Consider the following 20607-nt stretch of genomic DNA (forward strand, 5'->3'; position numbering starts at 1 on the left):
TGACATATATTAGCATACCTGGATTATGGATATCTGGATTCTGCATGGAATGGCATTATGTACTATTTACCATGATAATAGCCTCCACTATTTATAACCCTAATTCTATTGTAAAATATTAAAGTTATCGTTTATCTCCTGTCGATATATACACGTGATACAATTATGAATTATATTTATTCTTTTATGATAGCTCACTTGTCATCCGCCTTCGAATCAAATTCTCGAGCATCATGTGATAGTAGTACTAGTAGAAATGATAATTTACGAGTTAATTATACTGCTATTTGAAGTATTATAGCTCACTTGCAATTTTAGTCACCTTCGTTATAATCAGATCGACCATGTGATAGAAAGATACAAGTAATAGTATATAGTCCAGTAATATATAGATAGTATATATTAATATAGTAGAACTAGTAGACTAGTAATAGTATACGACTAGTAGACTAGTAGAAATGATAATTTACGATTTAATTGTACTGATATTTGAAGTGACCCCTTTCATTTGCTCATTAAATAAGTGTTTGTTAAAGTTATAACTATAAGTATAAGCTAATAAGGATCAAAGAGGAGCATTACTTGCACTATTTGTTTTGATGTCTCACAAACTATTCGATGACATACAAAACTGAGATTTTTCATCAAAATAGTGGATAACATTGTAATTTCCAGTTTTATGAAATCTTGGATAAGCTCCACTAACGTCAGGTGTATTGTAGTACAGACTTCCCAAACTTCACATTCCAGAACGTCCGGACTATCCGTGGAATTTGTAGTTACATTCTGGAAAATCGGACAGTTCCGCAACTTTCCCCCTGAAAATTTTATCTTTGTTAACATAAAAAATTTTACCGCAGGAGGCCAGCGACCGCGACCTTAGCAGAAAGAGAAACAATTTAAGTTGTGACTTGGCGAATTTCTTGTTACCACGATTGAGTTAAATCATTCCAAGTCATAATTATATTTTTTAATTACACGTTAAACTTAATAAATCGCGCAATCGAGCTCAATTTATTGTTCCAATACCAGAGATCGTTATTTAAAGTTCATTTAAACCCAGGAACCCTGACCGGATGGGGCTTAACTTTGAAAGTAAAAGAGTTGGAGACTTCCGGTTTTTTGTAACTTGTTCCTCTTTTAAAAGTAACGTTACCTCTCCAGGAGGAAAATTCAAGACAACGTAATTGTTGAGTTATCTCAAAATCTCCAGAAAAGTCCCCTTTCGGGCCGATCAAAAGTTTGCAACTTTAACTTTGCGGATTCCTGTACTCTGGTTGGCTGAATTGTGTCACGTGGAAGCTGCTTGAACATTGGAATACGCCACGCGTGCAAATCATGCTTGTTGTCGCGCGCGAGGTCAAGCCGTCTGTTTAAATTAAACCAACTCTAGTACCACCACCAGCCGGTAACTTTTCCTGGGAAGTCCATGTTGACTAATGATAGCGATATGCCTATGGAGGTCCTTACATTATACGTCCCTCTACAGATTTATTAATATTTAACTTGAACACGTAAATAATTTGCATAACTATTCGGCATATTATTATTCATTGTATTTGTAATGGTGGGGTCGCCGTTAAGGCTCATGGTAGTCGGGTGCCGCGCAATATCTAGGACTAGACCCATGACTAGGTCCCCACCCCAGATCAGCATATCATTTTAACGGCTACCCCATTGCGCCCACATTCTAAGATCGTATTAATTCCTACAACCGTTTGTACAATCCTAGTATCAGTACATTATACTTATAGATTCTCAAAAGATAAAGCAGTTTCAGCGTGCCAACATGCTGAAATTGTTCTCATTTGTTATCATGGTGGTTTGGATTGTCTTTGGTGACTCCGATGATGAATTACCAATACAGGGTACGTTCAGTAGTTTAAACATTTCAGGCTTCAGCAGTTGTTGAACTGCATTTAACAGGGCAAAATGTTGGTAAGGAGAAGAAAATAGATAAGAAAACCATTAATATGACGAATTCTCCGAATTTGTATCAAATAGGTAAATTGTAAATGCGCAGTATTTTTATAATTGTGATACTTCAGATCGGAAGCTAAAGTTGGCAGCCGCAGAGTTAATCCCCACGAAGGTGACGCAAGGAAAAACACTTAGGCTCAGCGAGGAACAATTTGCAGCAACACATGCAATCGATAAAGACCTCTCAACTGTAGCTGCCACTGTAATTGGACAAAGCTGGCTAAAGTTAGAGTTTGATAGAACCTACTTTATCCACAAGGTCTTTATCTACCACATGTTTTATACCAACTGGTACCAACACCGTCCTGAAACTCAATGGTGTGCGGAGGAAGAAGCTAATTTTAAGATGTGTGTGGATGGTCATAACAACGTAGATGTGTCAGTGTACCAGGGAGAGGTAAAACAGAACTCCTGCGGAACACTCCAACTAACATATGGACTAGAGCAGGCAGACCAGATCTACACACTGATCTGTGACACTGACGGGGACACTGTAAAGCTCAGCAAGAGTATAGGGAACATAAATGTAGCTGAAGTTGTTGTAACAGGTGAATTGTATTAAAGAGAAAGAATTAAATATGTTAAATGACAAATAATATCGAGAGTTCTCTTATGAATAGCTTGGAAATAGTATAAAGTACACTATATTATTTTATAGTGAAATGTGTGTGAAAACACACCATGAAGTGGAGATATCATTCATCTGTCGTTCAGTAAATTGTCAATAAAACGTTAAAGTGTAGTTCAACATTTAAATTTGTGATAATAAGCATTAACTTTAACACTTTTTTAAGCACTCTTTCAATAATTACATACATTAGAAAAATTATAAAATATTATCATAATCAATAATTGAAATTCATGTAAGATGTCGAATTTAAAAGTTAACGTCACCATTGACAATTATTTATTCCTTAAAAACACCACCATCAACAATTTTGATCATGTACTATATTTTTCAGAAATAGAATGCCAGACCCTTCATTTGAACTGGAAAAACGTACAAACAATTCCTGATTTGCCAGTTGAAAATGGAAAGGAGATATATTTGACTTGTCCACCTGATTTCGTCAACAAGGGAGGCAACAAGGCAACTTGTCAGAACGGTGCTGTTGTCCCAACGAACCAACCTCCAGATTGCATTATAATCGGTAAGCTATAAAAATGAATCGGTATATCATCCAAAGCCAGAGGCTATGTTTGAGCTCTTTATCTCAACTGACTCATTGAGGTAATTTTATAGAAAGTAATTATCAAAAGATACCATTACCCCTGCCTTAACCCCACCCCCCTCCGAGTTGTAATAATTTTAACTCAGATATCAAATATGGGCGCGGCTGCCCCGCGGGCACCACTACCAGTGCACAGTGGGCGCCCGCAGGTTTCGGAACCCCCTCAGAATTTCGGTCACGGGCCGCTATAACTATAAGTTCGTTGGTCAACTGCTATCTCGAAACAATTAGATTTAGGGTGACCGGTGATTGTGACCCCCCCTCAAATGATTTGCCTCCGGCCTCCAGCTCCGCTAAGGGGTCCAGGATCGTTCACATATTATGTAATCAGTCGAGGGGGAGGGGGGTTTCCAAATGATTACGCTAGTACTGTGCACTTTTGACACAATTCAATAGCATTAGCTATGAGTAAAACTGATTACGGAAAGGGGAGGGCCATGGGGTAACAATTTTTCAAAAATTTATTATTACGGAATATGTAAACGTGACCCCTAATAATTATCGCCGGTCCAAGGTCAGCGCTAATGTGTAATTAAAATAATTGTATTGCGTGATAATTTCGGCTAGGAACGATATTTTTCCATGGGGGCCAAAAATAGCTGTACTGATAGATATCTCTCACCTCTATCAGAAACAACTATAAAGTCAATTTCGAGAAGACTTAACGATAAGCAAGCTTCATCTACGTTAATATTACTCTGTAGGACTAGGAGGTGGATAATTGTCCACACTTATTACTTATTAGGTAAACTTAATTAATAGGTTAGGTAAACAATATCTGATCGAAATTTCTCATAAATTTGCCTAATTTCTGATACAAATCAGATACGCTATGTGTTAAAATAGAACTAAATCAAATTGTCTGTTATCACTCAATTATTCAGATAATCAAAGGAAAATATGTAATTGGCACAATGCTATTTGGTATTGGTATTGCATATTAATATTATATAAGCCACATTTTTTACCATTTGAGAACCCCTCCCCTCAGTTATAAGTCATTTTAACGTGCATGATAGCAGATAGCTATTGTAGAAATTACACGGTTACTGTTAGCTTTTCAATATGTGGAATGTGGATGAAGCTTTTCAATATGTGAATAATCCCTAAAAATATAAAAAATGTATTTTTGAACATGATAAAGTTCGAGAAAACTCCTAAATCTATAACGACTGTCTGTTTGTATTTAGGAAAATCATAAGAAATGTTTCAATAATCAATAGTAACCTGGTTCATAAAACAAAAATATTATTATTATTGATTCAATAGTTATCGGCGAAGGAAATTGTTTGGTCACGTGATACACCCAATTGATAAAAATGCTCAATTTCTTCTCAGAGATGGGAAAGTATGATGAACTAAACTCTCGCGTTCTATGTCATCTACACAACAGTTCAAGCAGTCTTCAAGGCAGAGTCTGCCTTTTCTTTTCAAGAACTTTCGTGTCTGCTTCTGAAAACAGCGGCGGTTAAATTTATATTAGTACGAATTCAAATTAGATTCGTCGGTAATTATTATATTCAAATTGTTATCTTTTTTCTGTGAAGGAACCCCCGTACTTTAAAATAATATGGTTACAATTTTTACTTTTCTGCGATCAAACCTACGGGTATTTGCCTCACAGAATGGCCAAAAAAAGGAAGGTCTCTCAAAGTCACAAAACACACTTTATTCCAGTTTTTATCTCATAAGAAGCTAAGTTGACACTCATATTTTTCTTCCCGGGGGTTCATTTAATCTCATAACCATTTTTTCTTTGAGAAAAATTGGCCGGAAAATCTTCCTCCAAAAAAACATGCCTCACAGAATGGCCAAATCTGAATTTCTATAATTTTGTTGATGGAGATACTTTTTAAATTTCTATCACCACACGTTCTTAGAAAACCTATTAAGGAATGGGGTTTTAACCTAAAACTCACGAAAAAACTGAGCTGTGAAAAATTATTTCACAAAAAAGAAAAAATGCCTGACAAAATGGCAAAAAAAAAAAGAAAACGAGAAAATTTTATTTTTCTAAAACCTTTGGCTCTTGTTTCAGGCATGCTGCTGGTATTAATATGCCTTGTTAACACCCCCATATAGGTGAAATTTCTTAGAACTGAATAAAAAGGGCATAATTTCCTACACCAAAAATGGCCATTTTGTGTGGCGTTGTTCATATTCCCTGATTTCATGATTTATAACCTTCATTCGGCTGTAAAAACACTCCATCTGGGGTGTTATTGTATGATAAATAGCTTGTGAATACTTTAGACTTATGGTTTCATTGAATAAAAGGAGTTTTAAATTTTGGCCATTTTGTGAGGCATATTTTGGCCATTTTGTGAGGCGTTTAGCCATTTTAACATTTTGTTTCTTCCTAAATTGAACAATGTTCGTTTTGTTTGATGAATACTATTCTTTAAACATCTTCTGTCATACTGGTGCCAGAAGTTCTCACCAAAATGCAAACTTAGTTCAAAAATTTGAAAACAAATTTTGTGAGGCATATTTTGGCCATTTTGTGAGGCGTGTAGCCATTTTAGCATTTTTTTCTTCCTATATTGAACAATGTTCGTTTTGTTTGATGAATACTATTCTTTAAACATCTTCTGTCATACTGGTGCCAGAAGTTCTCACCAAAATGTAAACTTAGTTCAAAAATTTGAAAACAAATTTTTCAGTGCTCAAAATTTCTACATAAACAGTCATATTTATGCCAGAAAATGTGGTCCTAGTTAATGATTTCACCACAGGAAGTGTTGCCAGAAGACTTTTGTTTCATATGGTATCCACAAAACCTACCAGTTTTTAAAAAAAAAATTAGTTACAAAAACATTTACAAATTTGGCCATTCTGTGAGGCTAGCCATTCTGTGAGGCATTTACCCGTACGTAATATTTTTCGCAGCATTTTCTCACCTGCCAGAGTAGAATAAGACTGTTTACCAAACTGTGAATACACATGAAGCTGACTCCTAAGTAGAGCTCATCGCAGACCAGAATATTCCAATCATGTTCACATTCAAGTTTGTGGTTCCACTTTTTCATGAGGTAGATCCTGGCCGTACAGTGAGCAATGTGGTAAGAATAGGAGAAGAAGAAGTTGAGGGAGATCAGGAAACTGTGTTTGAGGGCCAGCTTTTACTTGGAGTTTCTTTTATCCTTGATTTGTTGAGCTGATCATCACTTTTGTGTAGCAGGACATGATGAGTATGGTGAGAATCAGGCCACTTTCTGTCACGTCCATCACTTCTACAAATGTCGACGAGAAAAGTTTATACTTGCCATCCCTCTTCTCAAATACATCAGCAAAGAGAAAGCAGAGGAGACTGGTGACGTAGTAAACCTACTGTTGCTCGGAGAACATTTCTTCAGGTTTTTAATAACGTCCAGAGCTGACATTTTCGTCCAAAGAACTTTTATTATGCAAAGTCCAAGCACAAGGAGGATTCTCGCATCGAAGGCCAAGTAAAATATGTAGCTGCTAATATAATGTTCTTTGCGCCATGGATTGGATAACTTGTTGTTGCGGTTATGGGCCAGATCAATTGAAACCATGATCCCGACTGCAGAATTAAGCAAGTCCATGATGACCAGGTTGAAGTAGATGAGGTTGGATGGTGAGTTGAGGATTCCAGTGTTGATAAAAACAGCCAAGTTAGTCATCACTAGAGGTATGGTGATTCCAGTGACGACAGGGAGGAAGTATCCGAGGAAATAGTTTACTGACGTTTCTACGGTAGAATTTAAAGCAGATGGACCTTCAACCATAGAGTCCATTTCTCGAAAATTCAAACAAAGGGCAAAATATGATGAAGCACTGGGTGTTATGAAAGTACAGAATACGAATGCAGCATCTTTTGTCGTATATGGTATAGTATGATAGGATTACACGTCTAAAGCTAACTTTGAGTAACTCTAGCACCCATACGGCGTACTTACTAGGTGATCTTGCACAATCCTTGCACGTCAGAAAAGCGAAAATGCGTTTTGTAAGAGATCCACACATTGACGTATTAATGGAGTCGATGTGTGGATTCCCGGCTCACTGCTGATAAGAACCCTATAGGCTATATCAACCTGTCTAGGACTAGGAATGTCACTCTAAACTGAGTTCAGAAATTATTTAATTAACGAAGATGAAAACGAGCAATTTACAAAATCGAATATAAAGAGAGTTTATGTGTATCAACCTTCAAATGTCAGATTCTCGGTACTAATATAGCTCTCTGAGCTACAGAAATAGTTACTTTCTAATGTGTAGAGTCAGAAGACCAACTTCATTTAAAGGCAAATTGTCCACGCGTGCCAAAGATATTCAAACATCGTTACTGGACATGTACAATCATTAGTGTAATTACGAGTTAAGGATCTCAGTGTTGTACTGTACTTTTTAGTTAATTTAATAATCATGAAACATCTCCAATTTATTGCTTAGGGGCGTCCTTCACATTTATAAGTAATCATTTTTTTGGGAACATTTATACCCCTGCCCCCCTCCGTAATCATTTTACACATAGCTTTGAGTCAATACACTAGCGTAATCATTCGGAAACCCCCCTCCCCCCTCAGCTGATTACGTTAATATACGTGAACGAAAACCCCTTAGTGCTTATCCTAATCTGCCGGTGTACCACATGGGGTAATTAAAGGTAATGGCATATAGTCTCTGACAGAAAGTTAAAATTTAAAGAATATATACCTCATATACATCAATACCGATAAATATGTTCAAGCAACACGCGTGCTTTAACACTCAACGCGGCGAATTTCACAGGAAAATCTCACCAAAAAAACAGTTAGTACCGCAAAGGGGGTGGGTGGGTCTAGTGAAAAATATCCAAAACTACACTTAGTCGACGTGATGTCCGGCACTTGGTACCTGATCCTCCCCCGTTCAAGTAGATAGTAAGGTAACCGATCTTCAGGCATTCTACTGACATGTCCAAACCAACGTAGCCGTTTTGTTGCTATTATGTCAGTAAGAGCAGTTATTGAAGCCCTTCTTAAAACATCTTCATTTCTTACTCGATGGAACCACCTCACTCTCAGGATTCTGCGTAAGCAGTACTGATGGAAAGACTCTAATCTTCTTGTCTGCACTTGAGTCGTGTTCCATGTCTCACTTCCATAGGTCAGAATGGTAAGAACAGCTGCGATGTAGATTCGCACTTTGTTGTTAATGCTTATGTTCTTATTCTTCCAAATGTTATTGAGTTGGTTAAAAGCTCCGGTTGCTTTTCCAATCCTGACACTTATTTCTTTATCGATCTTGCCATCCGATGTAATTTTGGCACCCAAATAAGTGAATTGAGTGACCTGCTTTGCAGAGTTTCCATCGACAGTAATATCTATGGTCCTATTCTCTGGGAGTGGGTGCTGCGACGTATCTTTCCCAATTACCATGATCGCTGTTTTCTTTGCGTTTAAACCCCCAAGCCCACAGTATTTCGCAATATTGTCCGTTGTTTCTTGCAGTCCCTCGACAGTGTCATCCATGCCTGCTATGTCATCAGCATAGTCCAAATCAATGACACATTTTTCTGGTTGTCTAGAACTTTGTCTGTACTGAAGAGTAAAACCACGCGATATATTTTTAAACTTCTCGGCAAGTTCTAATCCCCAGTTAAGTACAAGGTTGAAAATGGGAGGCCCTTGCACATCACCTTGTCCAGTCCCCGAATCGACATCAAACCATCTTGTCAATTCCCCATTGACACGAACTGCACTTTCAGTTGCTCTAAAGAACGCTTTGAAAACATTGATGTATTTTGTTGGAAGACCATAATGTTCAAAAGCTTTCCAAATAAAGTCACGATTGATTGAATCAAAAGCAGCTTTAAAATCAATAAAGTTTATATACAAAGGGACGTTGAATTCTATATAATTGTGTATTATACAATGAAGGGAGTATAGCTGATCTATACAAGAACGGTTTCTCCTGAAACCACACTGATTTTCTCTAAGTAACTTTTCAAGCCCATTACTTAGTCTTTTTAACAACACGATTTGAAATAACTTCGATACGGTGGAGCGTAGAGTTATCCCTCTGTTGTTGTTGCAATATGTGAGGTCCCCTTTCTTTGGGATGATGGTGATGATTCCTTTCCTCCAATCACTAGGAATATCCTCACTTTTCCATACAGTTTCAAACAAATCTTTTAACCAAGGCAGAAGTCCAGGAGAACCGTACTTTAACTGCTCATTTGAAATTTCATCAATTCCAACTGTGAGACATTCCTGTTAAAAGGTTTACCTTTAATCAAATAAACACGGATATAATTGTCGTTTAATCTTGCTTTTGTTACTTTTCAAATAAAAATAACGACTAAAGGATTCAAGGTCCTAAAGACAAGAGCCTAAAGTCAAAGATAACTTTATTAATTCAGCACCTCTTCAGGCGAATTTGGTGCGACACGGTACACACCTCCCTCCAGAACTTCATTAGCACTGTGCTGGACGCGGTGCCGCTACCTGCACTCTTACAGTGGAAGGACAATACTTTTGATGAAGTGGAGGAGAAACAACAGTTACAGCGAGAGGTATGTGAACTATGTAGGTCTGTACACTATGTACAGTGTTCACTGTACATAATGTACAATGTACACTGTACATCATTATTAAGTTCCAGAGTGTATTAATCCAAGTGCTTTAGTTTTTTTAAGTTTGTAAGATTAATAGTCAGAGACGAAACGGAATCTCGTTAGCTTTTCGTGTTAAAAGCGATTTCTTAACGGTTATCACTTCTCTAGATGATTCTTAAAACATTTGGACACTATTGCATTTTTGAAAAAAATGCAATAGTGGCGTTTTCGGCCACACCCTTTTTCAGGGTTTTGCGGTCAGTCGAATTTTTGTATTTCAGCCCAGGAAGGTCTTAAAGACTATTCCGATACACCAAAATGCTTCATTTCGGAAATATGGCCGAAAAACGGTTTTTGGCTTGACGCAGTTCATAATTTTCGTGATTTTTGGCATTTCCGCCTAGGAAGGTCGTAGAGACTATTCTGATACACCAAAATGTACATAATGGCCATATTGATATACAACTTATGAAGCAACATATACCCTAAAAGGCTTATTTTCGGAAATATGGCTGAAAAACGGATTTTTGCCGAGCGAAAATAACAATATTCACAAATGGGCTATTGGACTGTTAACTAGAAAGGTCTTAAAGACTCATGAGCAACATTTGTCACAAGATGTAAGATGACTCACTTTGTGTCCAGAAACTCCTACAAAAATTGGAGAATGATCTACTTTATTGGGCATCTCTCTTAATGGGCCAAGCCAGCAGCATATTTGTGTCTTACGAAAGGGCAATTTTTCAAAATTACGGTTTCTTAAGGTCAAAGGGTCGGCTGCTAACAGCAAATTGTTCGCAATTGCCGACTCATGCACGTCATATAGTTATACTGAAAAACGCTCACTTTAGGAGTCATCAGTAAATAAGTTTAACTACTGCATGATTTGTGAAAACTCCAACAATTAATTTTCATTGGCACCAATTTAGCCAAAATGTAATGACCAGAATTCAACTTTTGATTTATTTCCTGATTCTATGAAACCATGATATATACTAAGAATACCGGACCTAAAATAATTTGGCACTGGATCCGGGCCAGACTGTTGCTTGACCACTGACCAGTACCCCACTTTATAATTATAATTGACTTCACTGCCTCGACCAATATTGGTCTGTAATCCCTGGATTGAGATCTGTTGGCTGCAGTTTAATTTAGCTCATTTACCATAATAGTAATACCGCAGTGCAGTGGTTTGGTTCGCATATATTTTCCCATCGTATGATAATGTGTGTCATTCCCTCGTTTTTTTATCAATTGGTTACTGGCTGTCTCTTTTGTTGTTACAGCTGCCTCGACATCTTATCTAGGGCACTAATACATTAGTACTAGAACATTAGAACTGTAATTCTAGAACTTCAGATTAAGATTTCTTGGCCGAATGGCAGGGTTCGAGATTCGACTCTAAAACGCTCAGTTTAGGAGTGATTAGTAGATAACAAAGTAACAACTGCATGGTATGGGAAAAATCCAACTAGTCAAGGATCATGCTGAATCAAAGTGTTCCTCGACTTGAACTTAAGTCTTGTAACCTACTGGAGTTTGGGCCACCGAACCGAATACGACCTGATATTAATTTTAGGATGTCGGGAAATTCATTAAGATTTTTATTCTTTGGTTTTTCAATTGTGCTACGAATCCGAGTTTGAGTTGATAACACCGAATTTCCTGTTTGACTCTCAAAGAGAGGAACCAAGGCTTAGGTTCCTCTTTTTGGCTCTGAGATCCAACTTTAAGATCGGACTTCGGAGATCCTCGCGTCGGAAATCATGTAAGTGTAACATCAGTACCGGAGATCAGACTTTTTTGCTTGATATTGGACCTTTAAATCTAATTATATATTCGAAATAGCACGGGAATTAAACAGGAATTAAATTAAACAGGAATTAAACATGCACGGGATGTAACCAAGGCCAGGTTAAGTGAGATAAGATATACCAGCTTTCGGGGTTACAAAACCCCATGAAAGGCAGGCATAGCATCCTAAATCCTCAAGCTATCCTCACGTTGACTATCTAGGTCCAGACTTCAACCTCTCATTAAAAACCAGCTATTAGTATTAGGCCCGAGATCCGTAGTGTCCCGTAAGTAAGAGATCGTTCAGATTTTGATCCCCTCCCCGCTCTAAAGTCCACCTTACCCAAAGCTGGAAAAATTTCACATGTGAAACCTCAATAGCTAAATCTCGAGACCTTCTCGAGACCTTCTATTATACAGGGTGGGCCAAAAGTCAGTACCCATACGTTGGGTCTTATACCTCCGCCGTGTTTTATATTTTAGAGTTGTTGCTTTGCAGATGGCATACTGTACCTACTTGTTCGAGGATATATATATATAGCCCATGCTCCAGATAAGATCTTGAGGCAGCTCACAGCTATAATAATAGAAGAACTAGCCAGTCACCACTTGATTAAAAACCGAGGGAATGACACGCAATATCATTATCATACGATGGGAAAATCTATGCGACTGAAAAAAAGAATATGTGGTCATTCTGAAGTGGGCACCAAACCACTGCGGTATTATAGGAAATTAACTAAATTTAACTGCAGCCAACAGATCTCAATCCAGGGATTACAGACCAATATTGGTCGAGGCAGCGAAATCAATCATAATTATAAAGTGGGGTACTGGTCAGCGGTCAAGCAACAGTCTGGCCCGGATCCAGTGCCGATTTATTTTAGGCCCGGTATTCTTGGTACATATATCATGGTTTCATGGCACGAATAAATAAAAAGTTTGAAGTTGAATTTTGGTTTGCGGCACACATTCTATTTAAATCATGGTGCCAATGAAAATTAATTGTTGGAGTTTTCACAAATCATGCAGTAGTTAAACTTATTTACTGATGACTCCTAAAGTGAGCGTTTTTCAGTATAACTATATGACGTGCATGAGTCGGCAATTGCGAACAATTTGCTGTTAGCAGCCGACCCTTTGACCTTAAGAAACCGTAATTTTGAAAAATTGCCCTTTCGTAAGACACAAATATGCTGCTGGCTTGGCCCATTAAGAGAGATGCCCAATAAAATAGATCATTCTCCAATTTTTGTAGGAGTTTCTGGACACAAAGTGAGTCATCTTACATCTTGTGACAAATATTGCTCATGAGTCTTTTTAAAGACTCATGAGCAATATTTGTTATAGAGGTTATAAAAGACCTTTCTAGTTAACAGTCCAATAGCCCATTTGTGAATATTGTCATTTTTCGCTCAGCAAAAATCCGTTTTTCAGCCACATTTCCGAAAATAAGCCTTTTAGGGTATATGTTGCTTCATAAGTTGTATATCAATGTGGCCATTATGTACATTTTGGTGTATCAGAATAGTCTCTACGACCTTCCTAGGCGGAAATGCCAAAAATCACGGAAATTATGAACTGCGTCAAGCCAAAAACCGTTTTTCGGCCATATTTCCGAAATGAAGCATTTTAAGGTATATGTTGCTTCATAAATTGTATATAAATAAGGCTATTAGGCACATTTTGGTGTATCGGAATAGTCTTTAAGACCTTCCTGGGCTGAAATACAAAAATTCGACTGACCGCGAAACCCTGAAAAAGGGTGTGGCCGTAAACGCCACTATTGCATTTTTGAAAAAAATGCAATAGTGTCCAAATGTTTTAAGAATCATCTAGAGAGGTGATAACCGTTGAGAAATCGCTTTTAACACGAAAAGCTAACGAGATAGCCTTTTAGAACGGTTGGGATCCGACTATAAAATCGGCTAAATCCAAAATCATTGATGTTTCTGTTTTACAATCTAGAGTTTGTTCCTTTTCTTTTCCTTGCACTCAGATCATACTTACTTATCGAAGGATTTGTTTATCATTCCTTTTGTCATGTTGCCACCAATTGTTTAATACTACTTCTGTCAGGTGACCGTACTAAAGATGAAGCTACAGGACACTTCTAGTGTTCACCAGTTGGAAGAGAACAACAACCTTAACAAAAACCTCGTTACAAGGTGAGATATCAGTGAGTGATAAATGAGTTAATGTTTTGTGTTTTACTCCTTTGCTAATCTAACAATCACTCTTTTTAGTAATTAAGTATATTTCTATTGATTTCCATAATCAAGTATATATTCTTATTTGCTACTACATAACACCACAACTAAATACACTTTCAAATACTAACAAAGCCCATGTTCCCAGGTCAGATCTAGATATAGCAGAAGATTTCTACATAATATCCGCCAGCCGGTCCCCCGAAGCAGCAGCCCGCTCTCCCCACACTGATCAGCCCTCAACTTCAATACCCCGGCACAAGAACGGCAGTTTCACCAGCCTCAACCACCGGGATTACACCGAGCACACAGCGCCGCTGATATTTGCGCGGTTCAGCTGTGAGGGCATGTTCTGTGCCACTAGTGATATCAACGGTACCCTGAAAGTTTGGACTTTCTCACCGGACATAAAGACGCTTCACAGTTTTGTGTTCAAAAGCGGCATTTACAGTTTGCACTGGGCGACTAAAATAGACAAACTACTCTATGTTGGTACGGGTGACAGCAAGATTAAAATACTGAACATCAGCAACAGGAAAATAACCCAGGAACTTAGCCACCCTACAGATAACCTCAGGGTAATCTCCCTGGCCTCGAACGTAGCATGTACTCATCTCGTCTCTTCGGGCACTGACAAGGAACAGAAAACGTCCGAGTTTATAGTCTGGGACTGCAAGACTAGGGAGTGTTTACAAGTCCTGGAGATAACGCCCCTTCCATCACCTATAACATCCACTCACTACAACCACAATGGTAACCTGTTGGTTTGTGGTGCTATGGACGGGATGATAAGGGTATATGCTGACTACCAGTGTATAATGGGCTGGCAGGCTAGCTCCGCTGCTATTACCACAGTCAAGTTTAGTGTTGATGAGAACACTGTGTTTGCGTACTGTAAAGACGGGTCGCTGTCTCAATGGAGACTGTACCCTATGTCTCAATGTCTCTACAATATCCCTGTCTCAGACACGCCCCCACAAAACGTGCAGCATTTTGGTCGTGACATTGCTCTGGACTCGGAAGGAAAGTATTTGTTAGTTGGCCGGGGTTTCCAAGCTGTTGTTTACTCGATCGAGAACGGGTTGGTGGAGGACAGTGTGTTGCCTTCCCAGGGCTCCAAAGTTAGTTGCGTTGACTGGCATGTGCCGTATAGCACTAGGCTGTGCCTAACGGCCACCACGTCGGGCATTGCCAGGATTATCGGACTTTTATAGCAGAAATTGCGATAGGAATGAAGTCAGAAGATATTTTATGAGTATGATTTTGGTTTTTTGTGATTTTAATGATTTGACTTTTGTGTAAATATAATTTATAATGCTGTTTTTATCCGCTCTGTCTAATGTGCTTAAATTACGATGTTTATTAAGATTTAGTTACACCAAATAATTGCTAAGAATCTCACAATCCATGGATAAGGGCGACAAAATGGTCGCATTTTTGTGATCGCAATAATGTGACGCGTCTAAAAATATTACTGATAAAAGTATGCAATTTTAACACTTTCACGCGCGTTCTGAACACGCGGATTTGAGATTTCCTTTGAAATTCGCCGCGTTTGGAGTGTAAAAGGCACGCGTGTTGCTTGAACATATTTATCGTGTATTGATGTATGATGAGGTATATAATTCTTTAAATTTTAACTTTCTGTCAGAACTAAATGCCATTACCTTTAATTACCCACATGTGGTACCACCGGCAGATTAGGATAAGCACTAAGGGGTCGTTCACATATTACGTAATCAGCTGAGGGGGGAGGGGGGTTTCCGAATGATTACGCTAGTGTAATTTTGACACAATAGCTATGTGTAAAACTGATTACGGAGGGGGGCAGGGGTATAAATGTTCCAAAAAATGATTACGTTATATGTGAACGACCCCTAAGCAATAAATTGGAGATGTTCATGATTATTAAATTAACTAAAAAGTACATACAACACTGAGATCCTTAACTCGTATTACACTAATGATTGTACATGTCAGTAACTATGTTTGAATATTTTTTGGCACCGCGTGACATATTTGCCTTTAATGAAGGTTGGTCTTCTGACTCTACACAATTAGAAAGTACGTATTTCTGTAATAGAGCTATATTAGTACAAATCTGTCAAATAATCCCGCCCGGTGGTTTTTTTAACCTTCTTCAAGTAAACAGACCAAAGTTCTAGGACCAACCAGAAAAAATTGTTGGGTCCAGTCGAGGTCAGAGGGGATGAGGACTATGCTGATACACATAAGCAGGCAATGGGGATTGACAAAACCTGTTCCCCCGAGGGACCTGGCAGAAACTACGACCCCAATTTTGCGAAATAAACTGTGGTGCTTGGGGTTTTAAACGCAAAGAAAACACCCGGGATCCAATGGGTTAATTTGGGGAAAGATACGTCCCGCAGCAAACCCACACTCCCCAGAGAATTTAAGAGGACCCCATAAGAATAGTACTGTTCCCCCCCCGATATGAAAAACTCCTGCAAAGCCAAAGTCAACTCCAAATTCCACTTATTTGGGGGTGGCCAAAAATTAAACATCGGATTTGCAAGATCGCTAAAAGAAAATAAGTGTCCCCAGGGATTGGAAAAAGCTACCACCGGAGCTTTTTAACCCCAACTCAAAATAACATTTTTTGGGGGAAAGAAGTAAAGAACATAAGCATTAACAACAAAGTGGGTGCGAATCTACATCACGCAGCTGTTTTCTTACCCATTTCTGACCCCTATGGAAAAGTGAGGACATGGTTAAACACGAACTCCATAGGTGCAGACAAGAAAATTTAAGAGTTCCCTTTCCACATCAGTAACTGCCTTTACGCAGAATTCCCTGGGAGAGTGGAGGTGGTTTTTCCCAACATCGAGTTAAGAAAAATGAAAGAAATGTTTTTAAAAGGAAGGGCTTTCAATAACAAACTTGCTTCCCTTTACTGAACAGTAAAAAAAAGCAAACAAAACGGCTTACGGTTTGGTTTTGGAATCATGTCCCAGTAGGAATGGGCCCTTGGAAAAGATCCGGTTACCTTACATCCTACTTGAAACGGGGGGAAGGAAAATCAGGTAACCAAGTGGCCGGACCCAAAATTCCACGTCCCCCCGACTTAAGTGGTAAAGGTTTTTTTTTGGATTATTTGGCATGTCCACTAGACCCCCCCACAAGCCAACCCCCCCTTTGCGGGTTACTAAACTGTTTTTTTTTTTTTTTTGGATAATAGGTTTAAAAAAGAACCCCACCCCCCAACTCCCCTTTTTGCCGCCGTTTGCCCGGTAAAAACTTAACCTGTCGAAAAAAATCCGTGGGGTAACTAACTGTTTTTTTTTTTTTTTTTGGTTAAATAGAAATAGACCACCCCACCCCATAAAAAATTTGGGCTTTAATCAGCTCATTTAAACAATTGGGAAATGGTAAAAAAATTTTTTTATTACCCCCCGTATTTTTAGTTAAGGGTTTTTTGTTTTGTTTCCATTTTTCAAATGTAGGTTCCGAAATTTAAGATTAAAAAGTTTACACAAAAAAATTTTTAAATGTTACAAAAAAAACCCCCCAAAAAAAAAAAACTACAATAAAAACCCTCAAAAAACCCCATTCCCAAAAATTGAAACTTGGAGGTATAAAATGGTTTTTTTTTTTTTTGGGGTTTGGCCCCCCAAACACCCAAAAAATGAAAAACCCCTTATACCATGTTACTAAAACTGTTTTTTTTTTTTTTTTTTTCCTCTGGAAAATGGGGCAGTTAAGAACCCCTCCAGGGTTTAGTAAACCATGTTACCTAAAACCTGTTTTTTTTTTTCTGAAAATTGGGGCCAAAATTTAAGAACCCCACCAGTCCGTTAGTCAAAAACCATGTCACTAACTGTGTTTTTTTGGGAGAAAAACTGACCCAACCCACCAACCGTTTCCAAGGTCCCGTTAAAAACTAAGTGGTGGTAATGGGAATCCTCCCCCCCCCCCCCCCCCCCCCCCCCGTACCTTGAATGGAAAACCCGAAATCAGCCAAATGGGGGTAAATAACGATCGCAAGAGGCAGGCGCCCTTAGGAAAGAAAAGCCCCTTAAAATTGGATGTCGTTTATTGGAAGAAAAAGGCTGAGCAGAGGGATAGCGATTTTTGGAGTCGTAAAAGGAAACCCCTCACGATTGAATTTGGTAAAATAAAGAAAAAAAGATTGGGCTGCCCCAGAAAAATCCGAAAAAGGATGGAGATACTTTGATTAACCCCGCCCCCCGAAGTTTTTGTTTTTAATATATACAATAAGGAATTGAACGGGCAAGATGACGCAAGACTAATATCCCCTTTTTGGATGGAGATCTCTCCCCTCCCCGGCCCCATGGTAACATGTAAATGTTAAATGGTCTCACTGTCCCATAGAAAAAAAAAACGATTGAAGAAGTTTAATACCAATCAATACATACAATACTTACTGGAAAATAAGTCCAAATAGAACGGGGATCTTTCCCGCCGTCGGTATTTCCTTTTAATGTTAACGGGAAAAACAAAAACCCAGTCCCGCCCCCAAAAGTTTTACCCTATTTTTCCCCCCACCAACCCCAGGGATAATCTTTCGAAACCCAAAATCGGCTCGAAAAAAACTCAACAACTTTTTTTTTTTTTTTTTTCCCGTGGTTTTTTCCCTTGAGACCCTGGGATTTGTCGCGTTATTTGACTATGTAAATGATCTGAAAAATAAAAGAATGGAAGTTTTTCACCCCCCCAGTGAATTTATTGGGATGTAATTTTTAATCTGATTTAATTATTAAAAGAAATAATTTTATATACGGCCAAACAAGTTTTGAGGGAATTTGTAGAATGTGACTTTATTGCTAATGTGGGGTTGCTGTGGTGTAGCCCCTGGGTAAAGAAAATACTCCATTAAATTCCCTATACGAGTCACGAGAAGCCGAAAGGTCATTCAACAAGAAAGTGCACGCCTATTCCAAGATCAGAGGATGTAAATGTATGTTAATTTTTTAATAAAAGCCAAGCCAATCCCCATTGTTAAAAAGTACATCCACAAATCATCTTGAAAATTCCCCAGTTTTTGTTGGTTTGTTTTCGGTTTATTACCAAGTAATAAAACTTGTCCGGCTTTTAAACGGCCCCCAAAAAGTTATTTGTAAAAGATGAAAGGAAACAACTTAAATACTATACTTGTACAATCAATCTTCCCCAGTTATTTAAAAATCCAAAGTTTTTTTAATGAATTGCTTTTTGCTGGGTTTTTAGGTATTTATCGAAAGAAATCGTTTTATTGGTTTTGAAGGTAACTCCAATTAACTCCTTTCCAATCCAGAATTTAGATTCCAATAACCTAGGGATTAAAATGTGTATTTTAGGCACCGAGAGTGGCCACCTTTTTTTTTCCCCACGGTATTTTTTTTTTGTCCCGAATTAATTTGGGGGTCGTAAATAACGGGTTTTTCCATTTCCTTGTCAATCCCCTGTCCAACCCCCTTGTTCCCATTCCCTTGTCCATTCCCCCCTTGCACATTAATTGGGTCCCTGAACATCTCCTTGTCCCGTAAAAATATGTTCAATGACCACGGGCCCAAGTCCTCCGGTTTCCCCCTGCCCCTATTAAGGGAACCCACTTTTAAGTAAACAAATAGCATGTACTGAATTACAACCATCAGTAAATAACCCAAAATAAACCCTAATTCCCCGATTAAAAAATTAACCTAATAAATAGCAAATAAACCACGGGTACCCCAATACCACAAAAGGAAAGTAGATGGTCCGTTATCTTATCAGCCCTCATGTTCTTAATCCTTTTTTAGTCGGAACTTTATCCTCAGTTTCTAAAAAGGTTTGAGCTGTACCCACCCCACCCCCCACCCCCCTTTGTAAAAACCCCCTGGAAAGTAAACTCAATTACCTATTTGGTGAAAAACTGTGGAGGAAATCATCAAAAGTTAACTTTAATGGGAGGCGGTTATCTGACTTATAGTAAATACACCAATGCAATGGCCCACCAATAACTTGGGGTACTATTCAATGAAAATTATCCACGCAAAAAGGTTTAACGATTGTCCCATAATTTCTCCCCTAAAGCCTGAAACCACGGGGAGGTTTAACTGCCGCCCCCTGCCCCACCAGCAAATATAAATTAAAAGTTCCGTCCTTTAGTAATTTGTTGTTTTTAATCCAAAATATCCCCGAGTGTAGGAACTGTTAAGGAACCCTAATTTCATTTCCCCCACTTTTAATATCCAAACTTTTGGAAATTTGGGTGAAATGTGTGCTACAATGGGCCCGAATTGCTTTGCAAATATCGAGATAGTTCCTGGAGGTAAAAAACCACTATTTGCTTTATAAGGTGATTTTCCATATGTTAAGGTTTGGGGCACACTTCCCCACTCCCCTATAAAATTCCCTGAATTACATTTTTTGGGTGGGCTAAAATTAAGTGGGTTTTATGAAACCTTAAGCTTTGGGCTTTGGGATGGTAAAGTGGTTTTATGTTTTTTTGCAGAACAAAACGTTTTTTCCCAAATCAAGGGGCCCGCGCAGGCTTAAGGGTAAAATTTTTTGAAACGTTTTTTTTTAGATAATGCAAATCCGTTAAAAATGTAAATCCCGAAACTTACGCCACTCGAGTGACAAAATTTATCGCCGATGAGTCCCCCCCCCCCCCCCCGCCACAAAGAAAAATAAAAAAAATGTACAAAAAGATTCAATCAAAATCTACTGACCAGAAAAGGGATGGTATGTTCCCCTCCCTAACCATCCTCCGTTCCATCACAAGCCATAAGAACCGCGCCCATCCCCCCCTGTTACCTGGTTTTTTTTTCAAGAGCCAAGAAGAGCCGTGCGGTAGGGTTATGAACATATTTTTTTAAAT

At 38.4% G+C, this 20607-nt stretch overlaps 1 protein-coding gene across 1 annotated transcript; it reads left to right on the forward strand.

The window, feature by feature from the left end:
• The first annotated feature begins 8224 nt into the window (after positions 1-8224).
• Positions 8225-15891, forward strand: LOC134820167 (WD repeat-containing protein 91-like). Its single transcript, XM_063830389.1, has 4 exons — positions 8225-8253; positions 9594-9735; positions 13654-13742; positions 13933-15891. Exons 1-4 carry the CDS (start codon positions 8225-8227, stop codon positions 14996-14998), a joined length of 1326 nt encoding a protein of 441 aa, XP_063686459.1. The 3' UTR covers positions 14999-15891.
• The last annotated feature ends 4716 nt before the right edge of the window (positions 15892-20607 follow it).

Source organism: Bolinopsis microptera, chromosome 8, assembly GCF_026151205.1.
Source record: "Bolinopsis microptera isolate Bmic1 chromosome 8, MBARI_Bmic_1.0, whole genome shotgun sequence".
NCBI lineage: Eukaryota > Metazoa > Ctenophora > Tentaculata > Lobata > Bolinopsidae > Bolinopsis > Bolinopsis microptera.

Bases quoted from the DNA above. Each gene is read 5' to 3' on its own strand.
- LOC134820167 (XM_063830389.1), top strand. From the start codon at position 8,225: ATGGAACCACCTCACTCTCAGGATTCTGC. The intron at 8,254-9,593 runs GTAAGCAGTACT...GCACCTCTTCAG, and splicing joins CCTCACTCTCAGGATTCTGC to GCGAATTTGGTGCGACACGG. The intron at 13,743-13,932 runs GTGAGATATCAG...CCATGTTCCCAG, and splicing joins AACAAAAACCTCGTTACAAG to GTCAGATCTAGATATAGCAG.